General features: G+C 39.2%; 1 protein-coding gene across 14 annotated transcripts in view; it reads right to left on the reverse strand.

Annotated features, from left to right (window-relative positions):
* EHBP1 (EH domain binding protein 1) overlaps positions 1-26653 on the reverse strand; it is a 206588-nt gene that overhangs the window by 78611 nt on the left and 101324 nt on the right. For all 14 annotated transcript variants that reach the window (XM_063152355.1, XM_063152346.1, XM_063152349.1 and 11 more), the window contains 2 exons: positions 1358-1536; positions 680-728 (listed from right to left, as the gene is read on the reverse strand). In XM_063152355.1, the coding sequence (XP_063008425.1) occupies positions 680-728; positions 1358-1536 (228 nt within the window). The remainder of the gene's footprint in view (positions 1-679; positions 729-1357; positions 1537-26653) is intronic.

Here is a 26653-nt window from a genome sequence, read left to right on the forward strand (position 1 = left end):
GTGATCCCCAAACTGAATTCCTGCTTCTTCCAGAGAAACTTTTTACATCTTGCACCTACAAAGACTGGTTTAAAACAGTTGCACAGCACAAGGCTATTAACTATTTTGCTAGCATTTAATTTATTTGTAAAGGAATATGTCAACACCTTTTATCCTAAACCTCCCATGTTGTGCACACTACTGCATTCAGCTGATGCACTGTAAGAGTAGGTGTAAAATTCCGTCTTTAAAAATATAACAATCACCATCAAAACAACATCAACCGTGCCCAGCTCCCAGAGCCTTGTTAAAGCAACAGCAAGAGAAGCCTTGTGTGCCACAGTCCAAGAGCTGTTGCATTTTTCATTCTTTTAATTACGTGGCTGATTGGAAAAAACAGAGCAGCGCCCACAGAAGGCTGGCCAGGCCCCTCCTCTGCTCTCACACTTAATGTAGGCCATACAAATATTAAACTGTAATGCCAGCCCTGCACTTGTTGTGAATGTTAAAGCCATGACAAACTCGAGTCAATAACACATCCGATCTGAACTGCGGGAGGCCGAACACCTTCTGTGAGCCACAGTTATGACCTTACAAAACAACCACACTTTCCCAAAATTAATAAAAACCTGCAGTGAAGTCAAAATTGAGGCTATGGTTTTGGTTTTGGGTTTTGTTTTTTTTGCCTGGCAGTTCTTACCTTTTTGTTGTTCTCTTTAATGTCTTGAGGATTCAGGGACTTGTAGTCACTGAGGGGGAAAATGGCACAGTGGGTATATACAGTATTTGATAAAAGCAGCAGTTTTAAAACAAACTAAATCTAAAAATTTGACATACAATAATATCATACAGTAACTAGCAATTTCACAGCAATTCAATCAACAAAACTAATAGTGTGGAAAATTAAAGGAATAAATAAATAAATAAATAAACACCGATTACATGTTTCATTGCCTGAAGCTCTCCATCTAAAAAAGAAGTTAAGGCAGGGACTAGAGGCCAGCCTTGACAACCAAATTTACCAGGAGGTAATCCGTCCTTGTCAGCATACAAAGAGCTTATTCCTCTCATCTCATTTCAACACTGGCGCAATTCTCATAATCATCTTGAAGTCAGTTCTTTGTACAAGATTAAGAAGAAGAAAAACAAATCACAGAGAGGGGAGAAATAATTGTTTATGCAACAAGGGAGAGCAAAGAGGTCACAAAGTTTGAGCATTCATAAATCTGGTTTCTTAGAAAGGATGGTTCCCTGCTTGAAAGCAAAGGGTGAAAACAGTTCAGCACCTAAAACACACTGGTATTTGATTTTCAAGTTAAAAAATTGTTCAGTATTTCTATAAGAGTTAGCTTATGCAGGCAAAGAGTATACAACTTACATTAGGTCTGGTCTAAAGTGATGTAATATTGCACAAAAGGATAAACCGTTTCTCCACGACGTGGTGAAGTTGGTGATTTTCACTCCCCTATAGTTTTTTGTAACTTCTTTGCACCACACGAGCAATGACTGACTGGCATTTGGCTTTCTCCCCAAAACAGGACTTGGTATTGGGCTTGGCTGGAAAAAAAAAAAAAAAAAAAAAAGAGAGAGGAAAAAAAAAAAGAAAGAAAAAAAAGAGAGAGAAGATAAAAGAATTTAATGGAAGATGAGAATTAACATTAATTGACCTAACTAGATGATCTGTATCCTTTGATGTGAGTTTAGGTCCTTCACAGCTGTCAGTTTACAAAGACTGTAACTTGCAAAAGACACAAATCGCGAGTTATTATCTACAGTTGTTGCCCTAGGCACTTGTCTCCCAAGGATGCAGATATACAGGATTCCAGATGTACACAGGGGAAGAGGCCAAGAATTGTACCAGTGGAAACACCCGTGCTGAAACACGGCACAGCCCTGCACAGCCCGTGACACACAGGCTTGAAAGCACTTCCCAAGATGCAGCCATGGAAAAGCATCCCCATGAGCCCTTTCACAATCAAAGTCATGACACAGGATTGATGAATTCCTCTGGTACAGGCTCCAGAGGAGAGTTTTGGTGCTCCTTCTGTGCAATTGCATAAAGGTAATTATGGCACTGTGTTTCTGAACAGCCACTTCCAACTGAACCCGAAGAGCTGCCTCTTCCAGGCTTCAGCTTTTCTATGTGGAAAAGGAATTTCAGATGAAAACTCTTATCAGAAGGTGGTTTCTAACAAGTGTCATTAGCTAACAACCATTAGATCATCATTAGCTAATAATGACCATTTCCAAAAAAAGTTATTTTGACTCTTTTAGTAACATTTTTGTGGGCATAAACCAAGGAATAAAATAGAACACTTCAGGCATTTGGCATTTGTCAGACTATCCGCTGCTCCTCAAATTCAGCATTCTGATTGCAGCAGCTGTTTCCAAGACATACACACTTCCCTAGAAAAATACTGTCACTTTAAAAACTTCTTAGATCTAATCAAACAGGCAGAATGTGACTGATGTAAATCCTATGTTTGAATTACAGTGAAAGAACTGAGATCCCCTATTCTTTCAATGTAATATCATTTAAAGCATATATACAAAACAAACAAGCTCTTGATGCACTTTAGAGCTAGAGAGTTCCCAAATTAAGACAAATTAAGAGCAAGTAATTTACTGAATCACAGCCACTTTATGGTCAAACGGATTTACTTGTTATTGTCTATTTGTGAAAGACCAACGATGCCCCCCCTTGACTGAAGCCTGTCAGTGCTCAGCAATTAGCTGCTATCAACTCATTTGTTTTCACTGCTTCTGCGGAAAAAAAAAAAGTGCAGAGCTGGGGAAGTAATTTTTCATTTACTGTCAAATCAGCCCTAAAAAGTTGTTGCATAAACACACTACCTCCTCACCAGCCAGAAGCACTGCTAACTCATTTGCAAAGTGCAAAAGGTATACCTTGCTGAGATTATTTTTTTTAAACTCCACATCATATGTACAAAATAACTTGTTAGAAAGTGCTTAGGTTTTGTAATCCTGTCAACAATTCAAATCAGCATGAACAAATCCATTAACAATGAGACAAATATCTCCAAATACACTGAATTAACAGCTTTAACAGGGATATACAAAATAGGGAAGGAAAAGCAGCAATAAATTATAAACTTTACCATGCACAAGATTTTAATCAGAGAAACAAATATTGCATAGGAGCTGTTACTCCAGATTCAGTGAAGTAATTAAGATGGTGCTTTTCTTTTGTTTTCTTTACAACTTGAAGCAAAATCTAGTAACTAATCTAGTAACAAATTTAAGGTGCTACATTACTTAAAATATATTTGCAATTATAAGCGATAGACATGGAAATAGCACTACTCAGAGATGCATTCAATGAGAGAAAAATACTAAAACAACATTATCAAATAGTGGAAAAGTGATATTTTAACAAATTATTAATGCAAAAAGCTACTTCTTCAAATCATAGAGCACTACTTACCAGATATATTAAATGTTAATTATAAAGGCTTAATACTTGTTGCTGAAACTCTCAACAAAAATGGTAAATTTTCCAGTCACCACCTAAACACTTTCTTGTTAACACTGAAATTGCCTTAGGCAATATTGCCATTTAAATTACTTATCTAACAAACTGCAGATGTAACTGAATTTAAAACCAGATTTTACAGAAGGAAATACAAAAGTAGTAAACCAATAAATTGGGCAGAATTTCATACTTCATTTAAAAATGCATTCTAAAATTATCAATGCTTAAAAAGATAGACTGCAGAATCCTTGAAAATCTGGAGCTTTTTTCTGTGTTTTTCTTTCCACTTATGTTAGATTTTCTAAAAGCACTTTTTCCAGAATACAGAAGATTTAGGACACGCATAACGTGCATAACATGTACAATCTTCTCTTCTCTTACCTGATAAAGCAGAAATTGTATAAGGTTTTCTTTCCACACTTATTAGTCCATGTTTTTTGATAAAGGTGAAGTTAATACCATGACAATGTTATGCTCCTAATCACCACCTGCGTCAAAGCTTTCGTTATTTAATCTATGATAAAAGCATTCAACTATAGACACAATGGAAATACAGAAGTAAAGGCAAAACTGTGTGTGAGCACTTGACAGGCCTTCAGAGGAGTTTACAAATGTTAGTTTTAGTTTCTTTTTCATGTGTGTGTGAAAAATCATTACGCAAAACATTTTCTTTCAATATTTGTATGTTGGACATATTAATTACTGCCTCGGTGCAAACACAATTACTACCAAGTGCCTATTTCTAGCTCTACATGATTGGTAGTAACTAATCAGATGAAATGAAAATTTAATAACCTTTTTCTTACATCATTCTTTTCAGCACTGACTACACAATTCTTCTAAACGACACAGCAGTCACAACTTGCCTTTCTGAGCTCAAAAGCCAAAGTCCCTGCGAACTCGGCTGGAAATGCCACTAGAAAGGCCAAGATATCCACAGCAGATTGCCAGAGCTGCTCACTGATCAACAGGTCATGGAATCCAACACAACTGGCTTCTGTCCAGCCGTGGAGCAGCGCACGGCGAGCACGGAGGTTCCAGAGCTCGTCCCTCACAGGGTGGCTCAGATCTAAACACAGCATCGTGAGGATGGATTTATCAGCTGGAGTCAGCATTGGCTTCGGGATATCTTTGGTTCACACTCAACAAAAGCCCTGAAGTCTCTATTCTTCTTTTTACACATTCTGGAAGCTCAGCTGATATGTTTTATAGTGTATGCATTTTTTCTCTTGGGAGATTATCCCATCAGACCATTATGTTAACAAGAGGACAATAGCTTCAAGTATTAGGCTGCATACCCACATTTAAAAATATTCAAATAGCTGTTTTTGCTGCTCTGAGGAACCCAGCACGAGGCACAGTGATGGCTCACACAGCAAGGGTTGAGCTGCATCTCTGACACAGCCCAACACTCAGGAGAAGAAAATCAAGACTGGAACTGTGATGAGAACATGGGGCTATGGGACGGTGACACAGCCAGGATGAAGACTGTAGGGGCTCAGTCTGAGGACTTCAAAGGCTTGTAGACAGGTTGCATGGAGGTAGAGTTGTTTAAAGAAAGCAGGAGTGTTGAAGCCCATAAGAGAAAGATGCTGAGAGGAGTAAGGGAAAAAAAAATATTTGTAATCTAGGTGGAACACTTACATGGTTTGGGTTTTATACTAATGAATGAACACAACTCCTAGAAGAGGAAAGGAGCTGAGACAACCACCCAGGACTGGTAATTAACTGCAGCAGAGAAAGCTCAGATTGAGCTCTCTCAGATTGAGATAGGGCTGAAAGTCAGAATAGGGAAGACCTACAAACAATGAACAAGCAAGTTTTTTTCCCTCAAGAGGCAAGTACAGACACTGGCCTCTAACTTATTTGACTGAGCAAAATAAAAGGGATTTTCCCGTACCCCTATCAAAACCACGACGCTGTCTGGGCTCACAGAAAATTGTGCAACCATTAAAATGCAAGGTAAGGTAAATGAAAGTAAGGCACAAGTAGGTGAGTGAAAATGTGCAGCATGTGGCTAGATGTAGAAGTCCAGGAAACTCAGCTGAACTGAACAGTCTGAAAAGCTGTATAAAGGTGCAATAGAAGCAAGACAACAAATACATTTCAGTCAAACAGGTAACTTTATACCCTCAAAATGATATTCTAAAATTTTGTTTTTTAAACAACACAGGACTTCACCCATAGGAATGTCCCATTAGCCTGGGAGTATTAGAATTTGAATATGGCTCATTTAATAGAATTTATGTCTTTGACAAGGTCTGTATATGTCCAACATGCATTCAATTTTGTTTATTCTGGGCTGTGGAACAGTCTGGGTGTAAGTCAAGAAGTGGTATCAGGAATTTCAAATACAACATGGAAAAAGTCTGCAAAGATAGAATGGAACAGCTTTCTGTTTTATTCCAAAAATGGAGAAAACATCCTCATGACCCAGTTGTGCTGAGATGTTCTTTACTTAGGGTAGTTAGGTATTTTTTACATAGCAGGTTACAATTTAATGACGCATCAAAATACAAGTGGCATTGCTCTTTGCTTCTAATAAGGGAAGATCATGCATGTATTAGAAAATACACATTTCCTTGAAAGAAATGTTAGTTCTGCTATTCTGTTACTCTGATAAAGAAATTGATCTGTTTAGGAGAACATTCTTTAACTTTGTGCTCCTTATTTGCATGGTGCAAAATGTCTCTGGTTCCTACTGTCCCTAAAAATGAACGAGATATGAAAACCCAGCTGCTGGACACAAGTTACACCGAATTTATTTCCTATATATGATTAATAATGAGCATTTAGGTAACCTCCAGGTTTCAGCAGCAGCAGACATCTTAAAACTTCGCCTTCCTCACTCTTCTGATTGTGCCTACAGCTAATGTGGATATGCAATAAAATAAAAACTTTTATCTCAAAACCCTTAGGCATAAGCTTTAAATTGCTTATCATTTTACAGGTTTAATTTTGGCACAACCAAACCAGCCCATGTTCAATCATAACCCAACACTTAAACATCTGCCTGAGCTGACATGATGCTCTCATGTTTGAATGTGGAAGGTGAAATCCTTGGGACACACCTCAAGTTAGGAGTTGGTCAAATAGGTCTGATTATTTAATGAAAAAGGGTTTTCAGTTGCCTGGTATATATTTTGATGGCCAAGAGTCTGGAAAGAGCTTTTCCAAACCATACCTGGACAAAGAAATGAAAGCAAGCCTGCAGATGGCTGCCTCTGGTTACTTTTACTCTGAGCACCAAGGAAGTGGTCTCGTAGAAAATTACAGTATGCCATCATAAAATTGAAATGTGCACATGTATATAACCTACAGGCATCCAGTGCACAAAGATGGGAGAGACTGCAGTAACAAAGGCTACTGCTAAGTACTTAATTTTGTAACTTTTGTAATTATCTGGTAGCCTCCTTTTGCTTTTTACTTTGTCTAGTAATGAAGTAACATTTTCTTAGCCGAGTCTTTTAGGGTTTTGGTTTGGTTTTCATTGTCAGGGATTAAAAGGATGAAAGAAGCCAAGAATTCAGAACTAAACTCTAAACCTTCAGAACCAAAATTCACAACACATCAACTGCTGGACAATTGCCTCGTTTGCGCAACAGGACACAAGGCTGTCTGCTCATGGCAATCAATTAAGAGCGAGGCAGACGATTTATTTCCAGATGACAACCTCCCCCGTGGATGTTCTTAGCAGAGAAGAACAGGACTGCACAGGAGTGTGGGCAGCTACCTCACCAAGCTGAGAAGCCCTAAATTTATTAGCTAATTGCAAGGAGAAGATTATGTTAATGAACTGGTAAAAGGGAAACAAATCTCAGACAACATAATGAATTGGTTACTTATGCGGAAGTAATTTCACCTGATGGTCAGTACAGCCAGGAAAAAAGTTACAGTGATCTCCTTCTCAGACTGAACTATTAAAAAGGGATTGGCCGAGGCTCACCTAGCTTCTCTTCCCTGAGGTCGCATAATCTTTGTCTTGAGCGCCGTGTTTTCAATTAAAAATCTCAAGAAAAGCTATGGAACTCATACCATTAAGCAGAAGCCAACACGGAGCTCGGTCTCTGATGATTACACGTATTTATAATGTAACAGTATGAACAGATGACATGCAGGGATGGGGCCTCATTTTTCTGCTCTCAGAAGACAGGCAGTTTCCTTGTGTCCACCTTCCTTCCTCCAGTTGTCCCGGTGGCATGTGGGCTGAACGCTCTGCTCTCATGTAATCTGTGCTGGAAGCCCAGATGAGCTACCAGGATGCTGCTGGTTCACAATCCCTGGCTCTCTGCCACGATGGGAACGTTCAGGGTTTTGGGCAGGTTGCCAGAATTAAGCAACTTAAACCACAGATGAGGAATAGCAATTTTCAAAGCTTTTAACTTTGTTAAATGTGAACTGAACTAGCAAAACGCACCTCCCTGGGCCCAAGGCTATCTCTGCCACATTTCAAAGGCCTGCAGCAAACAATGGAAGTGTTAGAGCTTGTCAGAAAAGGTCACAAGAATCTCTTCTAAAAGAAAGCACAAGGCAAACTAAAAACGAGAGTCACTGCCAATTCTTCCTAAAAACAGTGAACTCTTGTTGCTTTTGCAGGAATTTCTTTTGACAGAGCCATTAAATAAACACAAGTCATTATCCCACTCTTCTGAACATTTCAACAGACATGTTTTTTTCAGGCAACCTTCTGATGTTGGCTCATTAAAGGTGACATTGCTCAAAACTTTATAGTTACCTATTTTGTAAATATACAGCATCATTTATATTAATGCCCAACCATAGGCAGATTTATGGAAGCATTAGCCTTTACCTATGAGAAATCTTTGTTTGAAATACTTGAGAACACAACACAGATGCCAGATTTGTGCAGGTATTGCAGCAACAAAGGAAAACAATCTCTGTTTGGGTGTGCTTAGAGCACTCAGTATTTTTAAGCCTGGTACTGATGTCACAGTACCCCTGAAGGCCATAGTACTCCACTTGGCTGACACTGAAAATAAAATAAGTATATTTTACAATCCTGCCTGAGCTGCTGGTACCTGTGAGCTGCTGGTACCCATGAGCTGGCACCAGGCATAAAGATGGATATTCTTAAAGCTCCTGAGGACAGCAAGAGATAAGTGAGAATTTATGGAAACAAGTTTTTGCCTTGATAAACTACTGCATTGACAGCTGACTCTATGTAAAAAATCATGAGAAGGAAATTAACAGAAGTATTGCTTCCCTCCTCAGTGGTAAGGAGAAGCTGTCCATGGATGATGGGGGACACATCTGAAATGCTCAGTACTTTTTTTCTACATCTGTCCTTATTGTACAAATCAGATGGAAGCTGAAGACTTGCATTACTCATACAGACACAGAAAGGTCAGATTTCAGCCCCATGTGGAAACAGCTTAGATAAATCAGAAGCTTTCAGATTAGCTGAACACATTTAATGCAATCCTAAGGTCCTGGAAGAGCCAATATGAAACAACAACCAAAAGAAATAGTCAGTTTGGAGACTTGAACATAGGGGAGAATATTAGAAGTGTAGGAAAAGACTACATTTCCTTCTAGCCTTTAAAAGCATAAGAAAAAGGACAAATAGCAAGAATGCAGACAAGCAAATGAAAAGGAGGTGGAACAAATAATTAAGGGCCTTCTTAGCATATGAAAGTTAAAAGAAGACTAGTAACAAATTAATTTGTCATCAAGAAATCAAAACTAGCAGTCCAAGTTCCTTCTGCAAGAGGGAAGCAGGGAGTAGAGAAGCATCATATAACAGATTACAGAAATAGCTGAGCTCTTCTAATTGTCTTTCAAGATGCTCTCATAAGGAAGCATGGAAAACAGAGCCTTAATGAGACTCATATAGGTGCAAAACAGGCAGGAAAACTACACCCAAGACTAGTTTTAGGTGATTCTTGTAAATATGCATTGAAAAGGGTTCTGCAAGAGTATTTCTTAGGTTCAGTGCAAGTCTGAATTAGAAAGGTGAACAATGCACTGGACAAGAAGCTGGGATGGACATCGAATGCACAAGAACGCCAATCACATAAAAAGGAGTAAAGATCTGCAAAAAGCAGTATGAAATTCAATAGCTGCAAGTGAAACATAGGAAGGAGTAATCATTTACATAAATGCAGGATAAGGAAGAACTGGTTAGGTAACAGCTCTTCACAAAAGGATATAGGGAAAACAGTCTATTCAAACTGAACATAAAGTCAACAACATCAGGTTGTTGTGAAAAAGACAAACATTGTACTGAGATGTACAGACAGGAATAAAGCTTGCAAGATCAAGACTGCCTCTCTCACTCCACTTAGCATCAACAAAACCACATCAAAAATTTTACATTCAGTTTTCCCTGATGCAGAGTGTAAGGAAGATGAGCCCAAAGAAAATTGCAGGGGGTGGGGGGAAGCATTAAGAAAGCTGAAGCACATTTAGGTCATTTATGGTATGAACAAGCGATAGAGGAAAGTAACATGGTAAATCATCAAGCATGTAAAATTCCAAAGAAGAAAGCAAACCCTTTCACATCCCAGACCAGTGTTTGCCAAAAGAAAGTTACAAGCTTTAGTTGCTAGAGGTCAGACATCAGGAAGAGCTATCTATAATGCAGTATAATGAAAATTAAGCACTCAAGACTGCCTGGGAAGGCCATGGATGCTTCATTACTGTTTAACAACAGGTTGCAGAAATCGTTCATTTTGTAAAGGAGAACTTAGCATTTGTGCAAGTAGAAAGCCCAAGTGATCTTTCAGATGTGCTTCAGACCAACATTACGTGTGTCTCTTACCTCCAGAGCCTACAGCTCACATGGGCTGCTGCCAGCATGAGCAGGAGCCTGGCAGAGCTTCCTGCCATGCTCTGGCTGCACAGGAAGGAAGCTGGAAAACCCCTAATACTCACCAAGCAACACTTCACACTGGACTCTCAGTTCAACCACCCACCAAAAAAACCCATTTCCCATTTTAAAAATTAATCTTTGTGCGGAGGTTCTGATATTATTTTTTCATAAGCAACTCATGCACCAATTCCCCAATGTTAATCAGATCTTGCAAAGCACAGTGTATTTTGGGTTTTTTCCCAGCACACAGCTATCTGAATACACAGGAAGTTCAATAACCACTAACAACTCTCCAAATGAAAAACTCTACAGCTGAACAGTTTACAGCTGTCTCAGATGTTTAGGAGACTGGCTACTGACTACAAGCCCACCACTCCAACTGCTCCTTGTGAGGACTGCCAGAGAGGAAGGCTCTCTCCCAGACAGCACATTTCCACAGTCACAAAGCCACTTTCAAATCCAGGATACCATTACAAAGGTTTTGTCATCTGCAAGGTGAGAGTTCAGGTCAAAGCCAGGACAAGAGTCAGAAAAACTCCACCAATTACAGCCGGGTGAAATGAGGTATTCAGGCAAACAGCAACAGCAAGCAACACTGGTAACCAAACCAGCTCTCAGCCACAGCAGAGATGTCACACACTGAACTGAGAGACAAAGATTACCTTAGAGGGGTTTTTAAAGAAAAAACAGGATGACAACACTTGAAAATGCCTTCTCTACCAGAAACAGAATGCTTCACTCTCAAGCACCACTCATAAGCAACACAGAAAACAAAAAAGCATTACTAAATAAAGCAAGTGAAAAATGAAGGAATGACAGGCTTGAATATTCTTGCTTTAGTTGCCCAACAGAATGAGCACTATTTAAGCAGTGTGAAGGCAGATTGTTATCTTTACCTCTCTGAATAGTACCTTATTCTGTGAATAGTCCCCATGGAATAACAGCCACTACTCAAGGATTCAATGGCTTAATGAACATAACAAGACTAGCACAATCTGGAGCTTAATTTGCATGCAGTTTGAATATTTTTGCTTTATTAGTTTAATTTCAAAATAAAAATACATGTAAAAGTAACAGCAATTCAAGTGCCACTTGGCTTAACATATATTTTTCCAGGAATGCCTACATTATTCAAATTTGCTAATTGCTAGGACTTGTTCAGCTAAAAGGAGAAATACATGTTAAATGAAAATATCCTTTTTGTTTTATAATATGTAATTAACACAAGCTTTTCTAGCTTCAACACTGTCAAATCTATCCTCTTGAAAAATACACACATAATTTTCATGCGACAAATTAAATTTGGTGTGGTTATGCTTTGAGCACTCAACAAGTAAAAGCTTGTAAATGAAAAGCTGAAGCATAAAGGTATGGCAAGTCGCATTTAAGAAATCAAAATCTTTGGGAGAGAGGAATTCTCTGCTGCAGAACTTGAGAAAAGCTGGTAATAATTAAATACTGCCTCTGATTAACACTTTACACTACATGTTTATGTTGAAAGTCCTTGTTTAAGCAGATCATGATACAAACCTAATCAAATCACTGAATTTCATTCTCTTATGATGCCTGGCTAATAACCACACAACAGTTGGAAACTGTCAAAATATTTTACAGCTCAATTGTAATTCCCATCCAAGTCTAAGCATGCAGTAATTGGGCGTTAGCCACGTTCCAGGGGTGTTACAGCAAATGCACAGCAGTCAGATCTTCTGGGTTTCATTTTTTAAAACACATGTAAAACTCCTAAATGATCTCTAGGATCTACTCCATAACATTTTGAATTAAGTATTAGTACATTGTCCACAGAGACAGCTTTTTTCATTAATTCGATATAGCACTTATGTTAACATTTTAAAAATTAGCTTGATATTTGGAACTACAGAATTTGTTCAGCAGCTTTTTCTTTTTCCTTGGTTTAAATTCCCTAAACAAAAAATATTTTGTGATTTAAATAAAAAAAATTACACTTTGAGCAAAAGGTTACATGGCAAATATCATAATATTAAAAGATTTGAGACAAAACGCTGATTTCAACTTTGAGGGACAAATTTTGCAGCTCATACGTACATGGAGTATTCCAAGCTGAGAGAGAAAAGAAGGGTACTGCCACAACAGGGTATGTGAAGAACCAGACAGGGATGTTAGCATGCACTATTACACCTGTATTGTGCACAATACTCATAAGCATAGGACCCAGATAATGGCCTGATGGGTTTTCCTGAACAGACAACTCCACAGGCATTTCTGACTGGAGTCTGTACTTCTAAGGCAGTATCAGAGATATGGATTCATGACTCCCTGGTCTTTCAACACTGTTCCAATCATTAATCCATGCATTAACTGTCATTAACTCCCAGTGACAGGCAGATGACATCACTGGATCCCCAATACATTAATGTCCACTGGATTAAAATCCTCAAGAGGAGTTACGCCTTTGAGCTTCCACAAATGGAAGAAAGTGTTACATTTCAACTGCCTTTTGGACTTCATTTACATGGTGTGTTAAAGAAAACTAAGCATTGCTGCCAGGTTCTCTATTGGTCCCCAGATGATGCGATGATTAATGTGCTGGGTGTGAGCAGCTTGTGACTCCAAACACTCATCTGCAGGCAGAACTAGGGAACACCTGGACAGAGGGGCTGCACCACAAGACTTCAGTCTTTCAGTCAGTTACTAGAAGGAGCACTGGGGAAAGGTATCAACTGCTCTCTCTTGCACGGGGGGATGAGATGAGACTTATCAGAGAAGCCCAAAGGAACTACACAGGATAAATCTTCAGCCAGCACAAATGCACAAAACTCACACGAGCCTCATACATCATCTTTAACATGTCTGATCATGTCCAGCTGTTACAACATGCAGAGCACTTATCACTCACACATCTCAAGTCTCCTGCAATACTTTTCACTGCACACGCACCTCGGGATAGGTGGAGGAGGGAAAAGAAGGGAGCCTTCATTCCTACACAGGAATTTCCATGCTTTGGGAAGTGTAAATTACAGCATTACTACTAGTCTGACAGTAAGTTTGCTAATAAATGTGTAGCAACATATCTAATTGCATAACGAGCGATTAAATGATTATGACAGTCTTTGAAATGGGGAGAATAAAGGGAAGAGAAAGTTAATGTAAAGGGAAAGCTCTGGTAACACAGCAAACCAGCTGCAATTTCCAAACTTTGGTAAATTAGCCAACTGCTCTAAATAAGCTTCCAGTGGCATCTACAAAGTTTGTTCCAATACTGAGCATTAGTTCCAAGCTACATGAACTGCTAAAAATTATTCAAAGGTGCAGGATCCATCATCTTAAAAAACACAAGCTTTTCACACTCCTAGGCAACGCTCAGCAGCAGAAGCATCAGCCAAGACATGACTGGGAACAAAGCACAGCAACATCATTTGATTAACACCTACCTTACCTTTAAAGCTGTACAGGAGGGGAGCTCAAAGAGTAGTTTTTCCTACAGTTACAATAAAACTTACAGAGCACTCACACACAAGTGCTGAAGCTCTAGTGGGAGAATGGCAAGTTGATAAATTTATAGTGTGCACGCTGCTTTAGTCACAGTTTCGCTTCTCAACGAGTTACATTCACAGAAATTTTTTTCTTTACCACATGTAAACACTAAAAAGTCATTTAGTAGCGATTTTTATTTTCTCCTGTTCATATAACCTTGGCAGTGTTGGGTGCTGGTACTTAACAATCCCTTCTGCAAGTCTGGGAGTGGGTGGGAGGAAGCAGGAAGGGGAGGGCTCTGGACTCTCAAAAGAGGAGTTTAGGTAGGCAAGGTGGGTCTCACTGGTCTCCCAAAGCCTCTTCTGCAGCTGGTAGAGCCTGGCTGTTCAGAAGATTCTTCAGAGCAGAAGTCAAACCAAGAAGCTCCAAGCAGCCTAAGGAATGCTATCTCTGTCCCTATGTTATGGAACACTACAGAGGTATTTTATGTCCTAAGTCAGACAGAAGAAACATATTTGTAACTAACTTGACTACAAAAAGAGGCCAATTCTTATGGTATCTAAACCTACAATTCACAGCCATAATCATCACCAGTTTTTAAGAAGAATCCTTTAAGATGAGAAGGACAAAACAAAATGAGACTACAGTAGGATTTGATCTCTCTTACTCTCTTTTTTGCTCAATAAATATAAAAATAACCCATTTTAAACTTTTTTTTCTTTTTAATGTGACTCTATTTCTCAAATAGTTCCAAGCAGATACGAATTTTCCAGCGTCATTCAGATCACCTGTTTGAGGATCCACACAGAGTCCATTAGTCATGCAGGGACAGAAGCAAGAACAATGTTAAGGAGTTAAAGGACGTGAAATTGCTAAAATCTGGTCAGAAGACAGGCCCACTGCATGATCTTGCTTCCTTTATTCTTTTTCTTCTGTACTGGCCATGAAATGCTGGCAGAGCAACTGTCAGAGAAAGTGAGACTGAGGTGACAAAGGACCAATTACACTTCATCTGTGCTCAAAAAAACCCAAAACACAGAAACCCATGCAAGACCCAAAATCCAGAGCAGTACATTTCATTTGTCTGGGGACTAGTCACAGTACTGGCTTCCTCCAGAAAAGTAAGGAAACACTTTTCCAAAAGAGAAGAAAGTGCTCTCAAGCAAACCCTGTAATGTCCCATGTGTTGTATGGGTTCTATGATACTTTAAATGCTTGCAAAAAAGACAGGTTGTGAGTTTAAATCAAGCACTTATGTATCCAAGGAGACCAGAAATGGAAGAACATTTCAAAAATGTGGAGGTTCTCACTGGAATTATCTTCTACTATTTCCAATTACTCACACCTATGCCACATTCTGGTCCTACATTTGAAAACAATGGTAAGTATGTAATCTTAAAAGAAGAAAGGATACTGTCCAAAAAGAAAACCTAATTCTAGCAGGCAAAACCCCAAACATCTTTTTAATAAAAGTCTAATCTTGTTGCTATAAAGAAATGTAAAAATAGCTAAATGCTTTTGCAGAGAAAACGCCTTCCTTGAAAACCCCTCAAAAGCAATTTATCTTCTTAGTCTTTTTTTTTTCCTTTTTTAAATCCAAGTGGCAATATTCCATTAGCATTTTAGGTAGAGTGAAAAAGTTGTGGTTACAGTTATAACCACACTGAGCATTGCAACAATATTTGGTTTGCCATAGTTTTCTACATGTAAGCCTATTGATTGGGTTCTGATCTACACACCCATGTCCCAGTAAAAGACTGAATCCCATTATGTTACTGGGTCACTGCTGCCAATGACAACCATGATAGATGACTTACCAATAGCACAGAGGGGCAGGAGAGCACTTCAGAAAAGCATCAATTCTGCAGCATTGCTTTACAGTGATAAAAACAAAACTTTTCACAGAGTTCCTAAGAGCACTTTGGCCATGGTAAGAAAAGAGCTCGTGGTGTTATGGAATATGGTTGAGTTAGAAAGCAGATCTAGAGTAAAACACTTGAATGATGATCTGTTAAGCCATCTGTATCTAATTGGTGTCTGAATTCACTTTCTAGAAAGGCTGAATGTAGATAATAAACATATATTTGTTATATATAAAGGTATATATGTATACCATATTCATATAATGTTATAAAGGTATACATATGACATATATACCTTTGTATGTATTTATATACACATACAGAAAAAAAATATACACTCTCTCAATATATAAAAAGCACCCCAAGCTTACTTGAAGTAACAGAAACGCATTCTGACCATGTGTTTTTTAAGTAAAAATTACGTTCATTATGTTCCAGAAGCATGAAACACAAGGCTGATAATTGGAAAAAAAAAAAAGAATATAAAAATAGAACACTCCTTTTATTTATAATTATTTACGGCGGTATAACATTTTAGGATAATTTAAAGGTTGTTTAGCTGAGTGAGATTCTAAGGATGTATTTGAATTGAAGCAAGACAAGAAACATGACCCCTGCAAGGTTTTAAGATTACAGTTCCTTGTCCCAAGGTGTTGATGAAGTGAGGGAGAATGAAGATTTTAGCTGCTCTGCCAAAGACAAGGAGACTGTACTCTTCCTTGTGGCTCACCTTTCCAACACACAAAAGACAACAAAAGGAGTTAACTCTAACCTGCCCCAGTTCCCATTCAGGGAATGTTGGGTGCAAAGATTTCACTGCTCTGGAACACAACTGAGGGGCAACTAAAGGACCTCAGATTCTCCCTGCCTTCAGTGGACTCTGCATGAAGTCTCAAGAATGCTTACAAAAATCCAGGCATGTAATAGCATCAGACATTCAGTCAGAAGTTCTTCCACAATGTATTTCTCTGGTTCTGCTGCATGCCTGTGACAGCCTCTCCCCCAGTTGTGCAGGCACAATTTGAGCACTTGTGTACACATCTGTGAGCTTAATGCTGGTCCCCACACTGAGCCCACAGGGAAATAAAAGTGATTTTCTACGGCCACAGTGGGCTTTAATCCATGCCATGCCAGCAACAGTGATGTGCTCTTGGTGCTAAAGATGCCAGGCATGCATATGGAGTTGCTGCTAGTCTCAAAATTAAACATCACAAGGATGTTTAATTTTACCTTTACAACCAAGGTAAAAAAAATCAGTAATGAAGCTTGCAATACCTGGAGAGCTGTGTTCTTCAAGATATTCCATCCCAGGTAACAGTGGGGGGTGGGGCAGGGTTGGGGTAATTATTCTGTTTTGATTTTATTTGTGTTTGGGGGGAGGGGGTGGTTGTTTGTTTGTTTGTGTCTGTTGAAATACTCCTTATTTTGGGGGTGGTAGATATTACAACTACTGAGTATCCTGTGGCACAGCAGCTGTGAGTGGGAACCCACAGCTCACCCCAGCAAGCTCTGCTCTAAAGGAGTATGGGGAGAGGCAGGATAAGATGTATTAGAAGATGTTTCACCATGCTACATCCTCTGAATCCAAATGATTTTTCCCTTGTGAGAGACTGCCCTCTCAACACCGTAGCTCTCTTTAAAGTGGTGTAAGCATTTAATCAGTGAGTGTTTAATCAAGCTTTTAAATATTCAGGTTGAGCTAATATATTAAGCTCACCAATATTTTTTTTAACATTTACAAGGTGATTTCCTTAATGGCTTTAGTTTCTAGCTAGCTCCTTTAAATCCCTTTCATTGAGCCAGAGCACATGATTTCATTCACACTTTAAAAGCTGTACCTACACATGCCTTTCAAAGTGATTTGTCTGAATTAGACATATTAATGGTATCTAAATTCTGTGCATTACTCATTACTACAAACTATGAAGTATCATTCAGGAGTTAACACAATTATCTGCTAAACTGCAAAACAGCTCTTGTCAATAATGACACTAAGTAAAATACATTTGCATGCCCTCTTTTTATTGAGATAAAAATAAATTTTGTATATCTAATTACACATAAAACTACTTAAGTTGTATAAGAAAGGGTTCTTGCTTTAAACATATTTTTAACCTTTTTTTCCCCTTTATTAACAGTCTCTGTACAGAGTGCCTGCACTATATTCACTTGAGATCCATCTATATGCTTCTGCACAGGACAAATCAAAACATAAAATATTAGCAGGATCTGGATTTTGTATTCAAATGGCTCATTCTCCAGCAAAACAACATCTTATTTTTCCTGTATACTCAATTTTTGTTTTCCTTAAAAGAACTCTGAAAAAAATGTGAATCTAAAAATATGGTACATGCCACAAACCCCTCAGACAGCTCATATAGTGACAGTTGCAGAGAACAGAGTTCTGCTGCTGAAAGAATAGAGAGAAATAGATTTAAAAGGAGGCAGTGAATCAAAAAACCCTGCCTTCAGCTTGATGCCAATAAAAACCAGAATCACTCAGTTCCTTTGGATTGTTTTCTATTTATTTTCTTTTCTTTTATGCAGTTAATATTTTAGGAAATTGTTGGGTTTTTTCTTCCCCTTTTTTTGTCACCACAGACACTCCCTTTAGGCAACCGTGCATCAACAATCCTCCCACGTTCAAAGTCAGCTACATCTGTTGCTCTTTCCCATTGTTGAAAATTCCTGCCTTAATCCTATTTGACTTTATTCATGCAAAGGTCATCCTGAATTCAACAAATGGAGGAGTGATAGCAGGCACACTGTTGAACATGGCTAAAAAATGCTCCTGTAGAACATGCAGCTAGTGTGCCGGCACTATCGCACAAGGACTCGCTTTATTATGCAGCCCCTTGTCACCAGAGCTCTGTTGCACTATGAATTGGCAACATATTTCTCCTTGCAACTCAGGAATACAACATTTTCCTTCTAACTGGCTTGATTTGCTCTCCTTTTAAAAAGGTTTGTGCTTCACTTGCATTTGCTGGTGGGTATGAGTTCAACATGCACATAGAATACCTGAGCGTTTCACATGCCCTAAGGCTTCTGGCACCAGTGGATTCCCTTTTTCTCCTGGATTTTACCTCTGAATACATCTAGCTTCACAAATCTGTTTCACTAACCTGCCCACCTAAAACTAATGGTGATTACAATTTTAAATAAATTAGGCAAAATTCTATCTAAAAATACTCCTACAAAGCAGGGTAGAACAGCTAATACAAACACCTCATTTTAGGGCCATCACTGCACTGCTGATTTGCTTACAAATGCCATCTATTTTGGTTTTAGACTTATTTTTCTTTCCCAGCAACAAAAAGCATTTCGGCTTAGAGCTGTGATTTATTCCTAGGCTTAAGTATCTGACCCAAACCAAAGAACATTTAGCAGGAACAGTGAATTAGCAAGCAAACCAAAGTTAACTATCAGACTGATTTATGAAGGGAAGATAATTATTTTTGTAATATGTCCATAACTCATCATGACAGAAGCAAAGGAATATTTATTCATGCACACTAATTTCCAATTTGAGGTGCTTGCCAACCACGATGAACCAAACCCATCCCTCAGGCAAGCTGAGAACCAGGCACATTGTTAATGTGTTCCTTTCACTGAGTGCTGCACCAGGGGCCATGGATGGGCCATGGATGGTGGAGAGAGCACCCAGGACTTTATCTAAACCAGCCCCAGCTCGGGGTAACAGCTAAAAGGCAAATTCTACAATGTCAGCTTCTACAAACTGCATTGAGCTCCTTGTTAGGTGCAAGGGAACATTGGAAAGAATTAAGTTTTTATTTGAAAAGTTGTCCTGTACTCTGCTTGTGTGGCTCTTGTTAAGGAACCTGATAATAAGGTATCAAAACTGTACAGAAAAAGGACAGACTTTTTTCAGTTTTTTGTTGCAAAGATTTTGAGGATTTTTGTTATGATGATGGTTGAAAAAGGTCTTAGGAGAGAAGAAGTGTTCCTTCTTTTTTCTACCTTTTAAAGAGCAAAGCTTGACCTAAACATGGGTCTGTGAAGCCCAGCATGAGAATCAAAGCCCTGCAGGTGACAGAACAGAGGAAGGTGCTCCTCCAGCACCTACATCAGGGGCCCATGGCCTTGTGCCACCTGCCTGCCTCCCCACAGCTCCCTTCTGACAGAGAAGTGAAGGCAAACAACTCACAGGAAATAGAATAAAATAAAAATTATCGCCCTCACTGGAGATAAGGATTTTCAGAAGACATCTCTCAGAAGCTGGCCTAGATCTCACCAGAGCTGTCCTTTAGCTGGTTGGGCAGGCCAGGACTGCTCTGGCTGTCCAGTCAGTGGCTGGGCCTAATTCCCTTGTCCTCTGGGAGGGAAACCAAACACTGCCATGGAAGTGCTGATATTTAGGAACTGCAGCGCTCCAGAAATCTCAATGCACCTTTTCCACAACTACTGAAGTAGTGTTTTATGACAACAAATCTGAGATGTATAATTTGTAAATGTGAGTTTAAATTTAACATATGAAAAGTGAGGCCTGGAATGTCACAATGCTAGTGCAGTTACCAAACCTTACTTGCACAGACATTTTGCAGAAGTGGTAACTGGTGCAACCCAGAACTGCTGCAGGCACTGACAAAGTTTCCATCCATTTCAGTAGGAGCTACATTGCACCAACAATGCACAAATACCCTAAAGAGTAATTATGAAAATGACAGAAGCAGTCAAGCATTTATCAACCTGGATATTATTTATATTAATTTGCAATAAAAAATATTTTCCAGGACAGCTCTGGAGACCTGCTTTCTGCATCCCCACTTCTAATAAGGACCAAAAGAAGAAGCAGTGAAACACATAAGTAGCAGCACTTAAAGTTGCCAAATCAAGTGTTCAAAGATTATGGTTACAAATACATTTTTTTTAATACCCTTTGTATAATAGTGTATATATATATATATATATTTGAATAAAATCAGACGTCCACAAGAAATCCACTTCCAGATTACTGTAAGCTAATGCTTTTGAGTCCTCAGTGAGAGTCACCTAAGACCTGATCTTGCAGAGAGATGTTTGTTTTAGGATAGTTCATGTGACACAAAAGAGCACCCTGTCAGCTGCATGGCACTACAGTCAGGCCAACAGCTCTGGTAATTTATCTGGGTTGGATGCAGCTGTGAACTTGAGGAAAAAAAAAACAACCAACAACAAAAAAACCACCACAGTCCAAAATCTGATTCAAGAGATCAGCTTAGCACCATACATAAGGAATTCATGACAGAGGGGAGGATCCCATTCCCTGCTCCTGGACAGCACTCAATAGCCACAGAAAGCAGTGCCTTCTGCTGGCCCTTGGCTCAGCACACAGCCTGCACCGGCTCCCTGCAGAGCAGAACATCCAGTGTGGCAGAGCCACCACGTGAGGATCCATCCATTCCATCCAGGTGGTACTCCAGCTTCCAGGACAGAGAGAGAAGTAAGGGGCTGAAGATGGAAGCAGCTCAGCTCTGCCTCCAGCCCTGGGCAAAACTCCTGCTGCAGAAGATTTGGGCAAATTGTTGAGGGTTTTAACCCCCAAATTCTGAAGGAAGCATCTGTCTTGGAGATACTGTGACTATAGAGAAGCACCTAAATTTTTGACAGCATGGGCAAAAGATACCTCAGTCAGAAGGGCAGAAAGCCACACACAGAACATGGAAAGGCTTGGTTTCCTCTATAGTCTTGATGTCCAGCAGTGGGTTCCTGTTGACACCAGTCATGGAAATAATATGAGGGCAACATAGTAAAGTTCACAAACACCATTTAAAACTCATGAAAACAGTAATAAGGAATTGCTTAAGTATTGGATTAAAAATGGAGCCTCTTTTACTCTTTAACACTTGAAAAGCAGCGAATTGAATGACTTGTCTGTGCTTTCATATGATCATCTCACTATCTCTCTGTTCGTATTATGTGTGCAGCTTGTTTTTCTTCCTATTAATAGAAAAAATGTCTTTGGACTACATGTAAAGGCAGATTTTCTTAGAGTGGTTGTTTTTATTTTATTTTATTTTTTTTGCTTAAGTTCATTACAGTAGACACCCTCCAATTCCATCCAGTACCTTCCAGGCCCTCCTTGGGCTTGAACCATCTATCTACAGAGGGAGTGACAAAGATCTCATGAGAAGGAGCTGTACAATTCCTTGGCAGCAAATATGAAGCTGAAAAGAAGCAAAATTATTGAAGAAGATGTTCCAGAGAGCTGGGAAGGTCTTATGTGAATGGACAACTGGAGATACTTTTGATGCCAAGAGACAGTGAGATATCTTCATCTTCCATGTGGAATTTACTGTCCTTCCTCCACTCAGCTGCATTACTGTGCCTGTGTTTTAGGATGAAGTCTTCCTACTGTTTGGTCACATAGCATTGATAATCTTGAGGTAAATAAAAGTGGAGAAAACAAGCAACTGGAGACTTTAGGATCTCTGATATCTTGGGTGCTGTGAGGGAATCTGTCACTTCCCCCTGTTCCACTAAACCTACCTGTTTTCTCCTCTAAGCATTTATTCTGGCTTAGAATGAATGAGAAGGAAAAAAAAAAATTACAGGCTCCTTCTTGTTCCATTGAGAAGTATCTGAGAATTTCTTTTCCTTCATAAGGAAGTAATTTGTACCTCCTTTTCTACTTGAAGGGCAAACTGTCTATCAGGCAGAAATCTTTCTGGACAGCTTGAACATCCTGAAGCACTGCAGATACACAGCAGATTACCAGGGATACTGGATTGAGATGGATTACCACATGTCATGCAGAAAATGATTCTGTATTTCCTGTAAATGTTTCATTAGATCTTAAATCAGCTAGCTTGTCTGGCATGAGAGAGCAGATTATTACTTGGCATGCAAAACAATTAATTTTAGTTTTAAAATGACAGACAGAGAGAGCTTTAACAATGATGGTGACAAACAGAGATGTTACTATTGGCTTTGGACTGCCATGTGAATGTGTATTCTCCTCTTCCACTGACTTAAAAGGCCACCACAAGTTCTTGTCTAAAAGCACCAAAACCAACTCCTGTGTTTTCATGACTACCAGCAACACCATGATCTTGACAAAGGGAAGAATGGTGTATACAATAATGACAGTCTTAAGCTGATTTATCATCCTCTCCTGGTGCCATACACTTTCATCAGTTGCAAGGCATAACTAAAAATCCATTCAAAGTAAACTTCAAAAAGCATCTTGTGGTCTGGTATCAATTTTATGTCTGTTCATATAATCATGGATTGCCAGAGAAAGATCTATTCCCAGAATGGAGTGCAGGAGTCTCATTCACTGGGGGATTCTGGGCAGGCAGGTGTGAGATGGAGCTCTGAGGGCTCCCAGATCCCAGGCTGGCAGCTTGTCAGCCTGCAGCAGTTACTCTGTAAGCAATGTGTTTAACCAACACAGCCTTCCAGACCCTGAAGATGGGAGAAAAGATGTGAGACCAAGCTGGATTCACCAAATCCAATAGCTGTTCACTTTCAGTAGGTTAATGGTAATGACAGAAACCTGATGGATTCATGAGGCATCAACATGAGCTTTGGCTAAAGTCTGGCAATAAACTGAATACACCAAATCCCAAGAAAAGCCTCTCTCAGAATTGTTTCCTGAAAGTGAAGGGCATATGCTATCCTTCAAAGGAGTCAATGAGTAAATGTCAATCCAGTGCAAGTATTTTCTTCTAATATTTAAATATAACTCTATGGTTGAGGACCTGTTTCCTCCTCCCTAGTAAATAACTTTTTACTCCCTACATAAATTCAGTAGCATTCCTGCCCCTTCATTCTCACAAAGACAATAAAATCCTTGATTTTGCAGAGACAGATTGCTTTAGCTCCTCTACTATAAGACACAGGTGCCAGCTCTGGGACTGATCTTCTTTCAAATAAATTCAACAATACACAAAATAGAAGAAATCTGAAATTGGCTGAGATTTCACCCTGCTGAAATTCATATATATATTTTGTAATCAGATAAAACAATGATGAGCACTGATATGCATGCTACGTACTGGTCTGATACCACATTTTGAGCCTGAGACCATATTTGTTTATCACAAAGTCAACAAATGGAGGAAATATAAAGTCTCTATCACCTCTGTGAAAGGCAGAACCTGGTTATCCAAACCATGCAAAGAGCAGTAACATGTATGACAGTAACAGGCCCAACAAGGCTTCAGCACTGCTGGACTTGACAGCACTGTAGCAGTCTGATGACTGAAGAGCTTAATTACAGCTTTGCACTTTGTCAGACTCACCTAAATAGAGTCAGCATACCATCGTTTTCAAGTCATTTGAGATGATTAACTGTGGGGTAACTCCAGATCTCAGACTCTGCACTGTAAGCTCTCTCTCATGACTCAGATTCATTTGGAGGAGATACACAATACAGGAGAGAATTAAGATATTCCTTTAGGGAGTGTGAATAGATAAAAAAATTTGAAAGCAAAACTTCCTCCAAACTCAGATATGGCAAATACTGAGCTAATTCTGTGGGCTGAAGAGCTGGACCTTTATGGAGTGTTAAACCCTGTCTTATCTAAGACAGATAACTGATCCTTCCTCACCAGTACAGCTGACAGGGGATCTCCAAGTATCAAAAGGACCTGCTCAAGGGGAAGACACTGAAGAGGCTTGGAAAGGGTTTGCTACTACAGGTAACTGACTGCTCATCACTCAATAAACTTGTTGGTCTGTAGATGGCAATGACAGAATTTGTGCTTTTTTGGATTCACCCAATGTGATGAATACCACTAGCATGTGAAGGAAAAATGAGCAACGAATACTCTGTCAAAGATTTATAGAGGAGCTTTTGGAATATTTTCCCTTAAACTCTGAAGTTCTAATATTAATGCTGTGTTTGTGTAGTTTAAAGATGAGCATTTCTGCTCCACAGGCACTTCCTATGACAACAACCAAGACAGGGAACTGAACCTGCTGAAACCACTTAGCCTCTGGTACAACTCCCAAAACTTTCTGTGCACAGCAAACTTGGACAAAACACTGACATGATTTAACTTCCTTTACCTAAGTTTACCTCTATAGGACTATTCCCTTACATAAGGGCATGTACTAAGTTCATGTTTGTATAGTGCCTATACTTTTGGATGGAAGTTTTTCCAGAGTTGCTAAATATTTTCTCTATTATTGAGCAATAATAGAGAAAGTCAATTGTGCCAAAGTCATTTGTGCCAACACTCCAAGTCCCACCTGGACACTATTTTGTACTGTTCTGTGTGAAAACGGTTTCTTTTCTTTTAAACGCCAGTACTTTTCCGAATTTCAAGAAGCATTCCAAGTAAAGTGCTTTTGATCTGAGTGCAAAACAATTCAAGCACAGAAAAAAGACTATGCTCACAGAAAGCTTTCTGCATTGCAAGTGACCGTACAATATTTTAACACACCCACTCACCAAAACTTTCCACTGTAATATAATGAACCAGGACATTACATCTGCTTTGGAGCCTTCCTTAATGTATCCTATCCTCCAAAATCCTGTTAAAAAATTAATTAAAGCTTTCCTATAAAAGAGCATGTGAGCACTGAGCTCTGCCTTCCCTCCCAGTCCTAATGTAAATCAGGGTTTCAGCACATGGACCTGTGCTGGTCTCAGCTGTGCCTCAGGGTCAGGGGCAGAAAGGTGGGCTGCAAGCAGGCAGGCACCAAAATATTCACCAAGTAACACCACACAGGAAAGCAGAAACCACCTGACTGTCCATAACAGCACAGTCTTCTCAGAAAGTTTGATCCTGAATCTTTTCTAAATCAATTCCACCCTTCAGACACTCTAAAGGTTCATCTAGGGCAGACAAAAACTGCAACAACCAAACTCAGTAGTAAAATGTTATTTCAGCACAGCAAAGACATGTATGAAGCACAGAGACACATTTCCTTGAATGCATATCTGTAAAAACACACCTCTCAAACAATGAGCAAGGGGGACACAATTTCCACCAAGCAATCTGATAAAAATCTCCACAGATGTGTCTTCACAGCCTTGGTAGTACCAGAAAGCTTTGCTTTGACCCAAGAGTCAGACTCCACCAGAAATCAAATAATGTGTCACTTTTCATGCAGAAACTCACACAGAAACTCCAGCTAACAGGACTGAATCCCATCTCAGAGCATTATAAAACTGCTGTGCTTTGATTTCATATATCCCTGCTGGTGGTTTTGCATATGAATAATAACTTGTGAAGTGTACTTGTAGTCTCACTCCACTGTTTTGTTTTGCAGTGAGCAGACAGAGATTAGATTTCTGGTCTCATACTCTTTAGGCTGAGTGAGTGGTAAAATGACAGCAAATCAGAGCCTGAGTGGACAAGGACATGTGAGCAATCTGGCTGAGTAATTACACACTGAAATGACAGGTATGACAAGTAGCTTCTCTCAATTCTGAAACTGAAGTACAGCAGCTCTGATTCAAGGCAAACCAGATGATAATGTGCATCCATTGGGCAAGACACACTGGAAGGGAGGCACTCTGTCCTCATCTTTCTGCCTTCAAAACAATGTATGGCATTCATTTCTAAGAAAGGTCCATTAACTTACACTATTAAATGTTTATTTTGTTTAAAGAAAAAGCACAAGTGTTGCTAACTGCTGAAACATTGGAGTTGAAATCCACGCTGACAGAAATTGGCTGTGTAGTAATACATTTGTAGTAATAAAACACCCACAGCTCTTCCACTGAAATTAACTCTAAACAGCTAATCTAGTTAGCTGTTGGTAAACCTAGTAAACCTAGTAAGCAGGTAATCTGATTTAGAGTAGACTGTCTTTTTTTTTTTTAATTACTTTAACATAGCTTTGGAATTGAACATATATAAATCCCAATACAAATATACAGTACTAAGCTTTTAAAACCCAGATTTATGACAGAAATGTGGAAACAGACTCTTCAACAGGGGCAAGGCTTAGGAGCATTAGAATAGATAGATCAGGACAAAGCACTGTTCAATGTGATTTTCTTCCTTCTCCATGGCATATTCAGCTGTCCTGTAACATTGGTTACTAGAAGACTCTTTTCTTTGAAACTGCAGT

Source organism: Melospiza melodia, chromosome 3 (assembly GCF_035770615.1).
Source record: "Melospiza melodia melodia isolate bMelMel2 chromosome 3, bMelMel2.pri, whole genome shotgun sequence".
NCBI lineage: Eukaryota > Metazoa > Chordata > Aves > Passeriformes > Passerellidae > Melospiza > Melospiza melodia.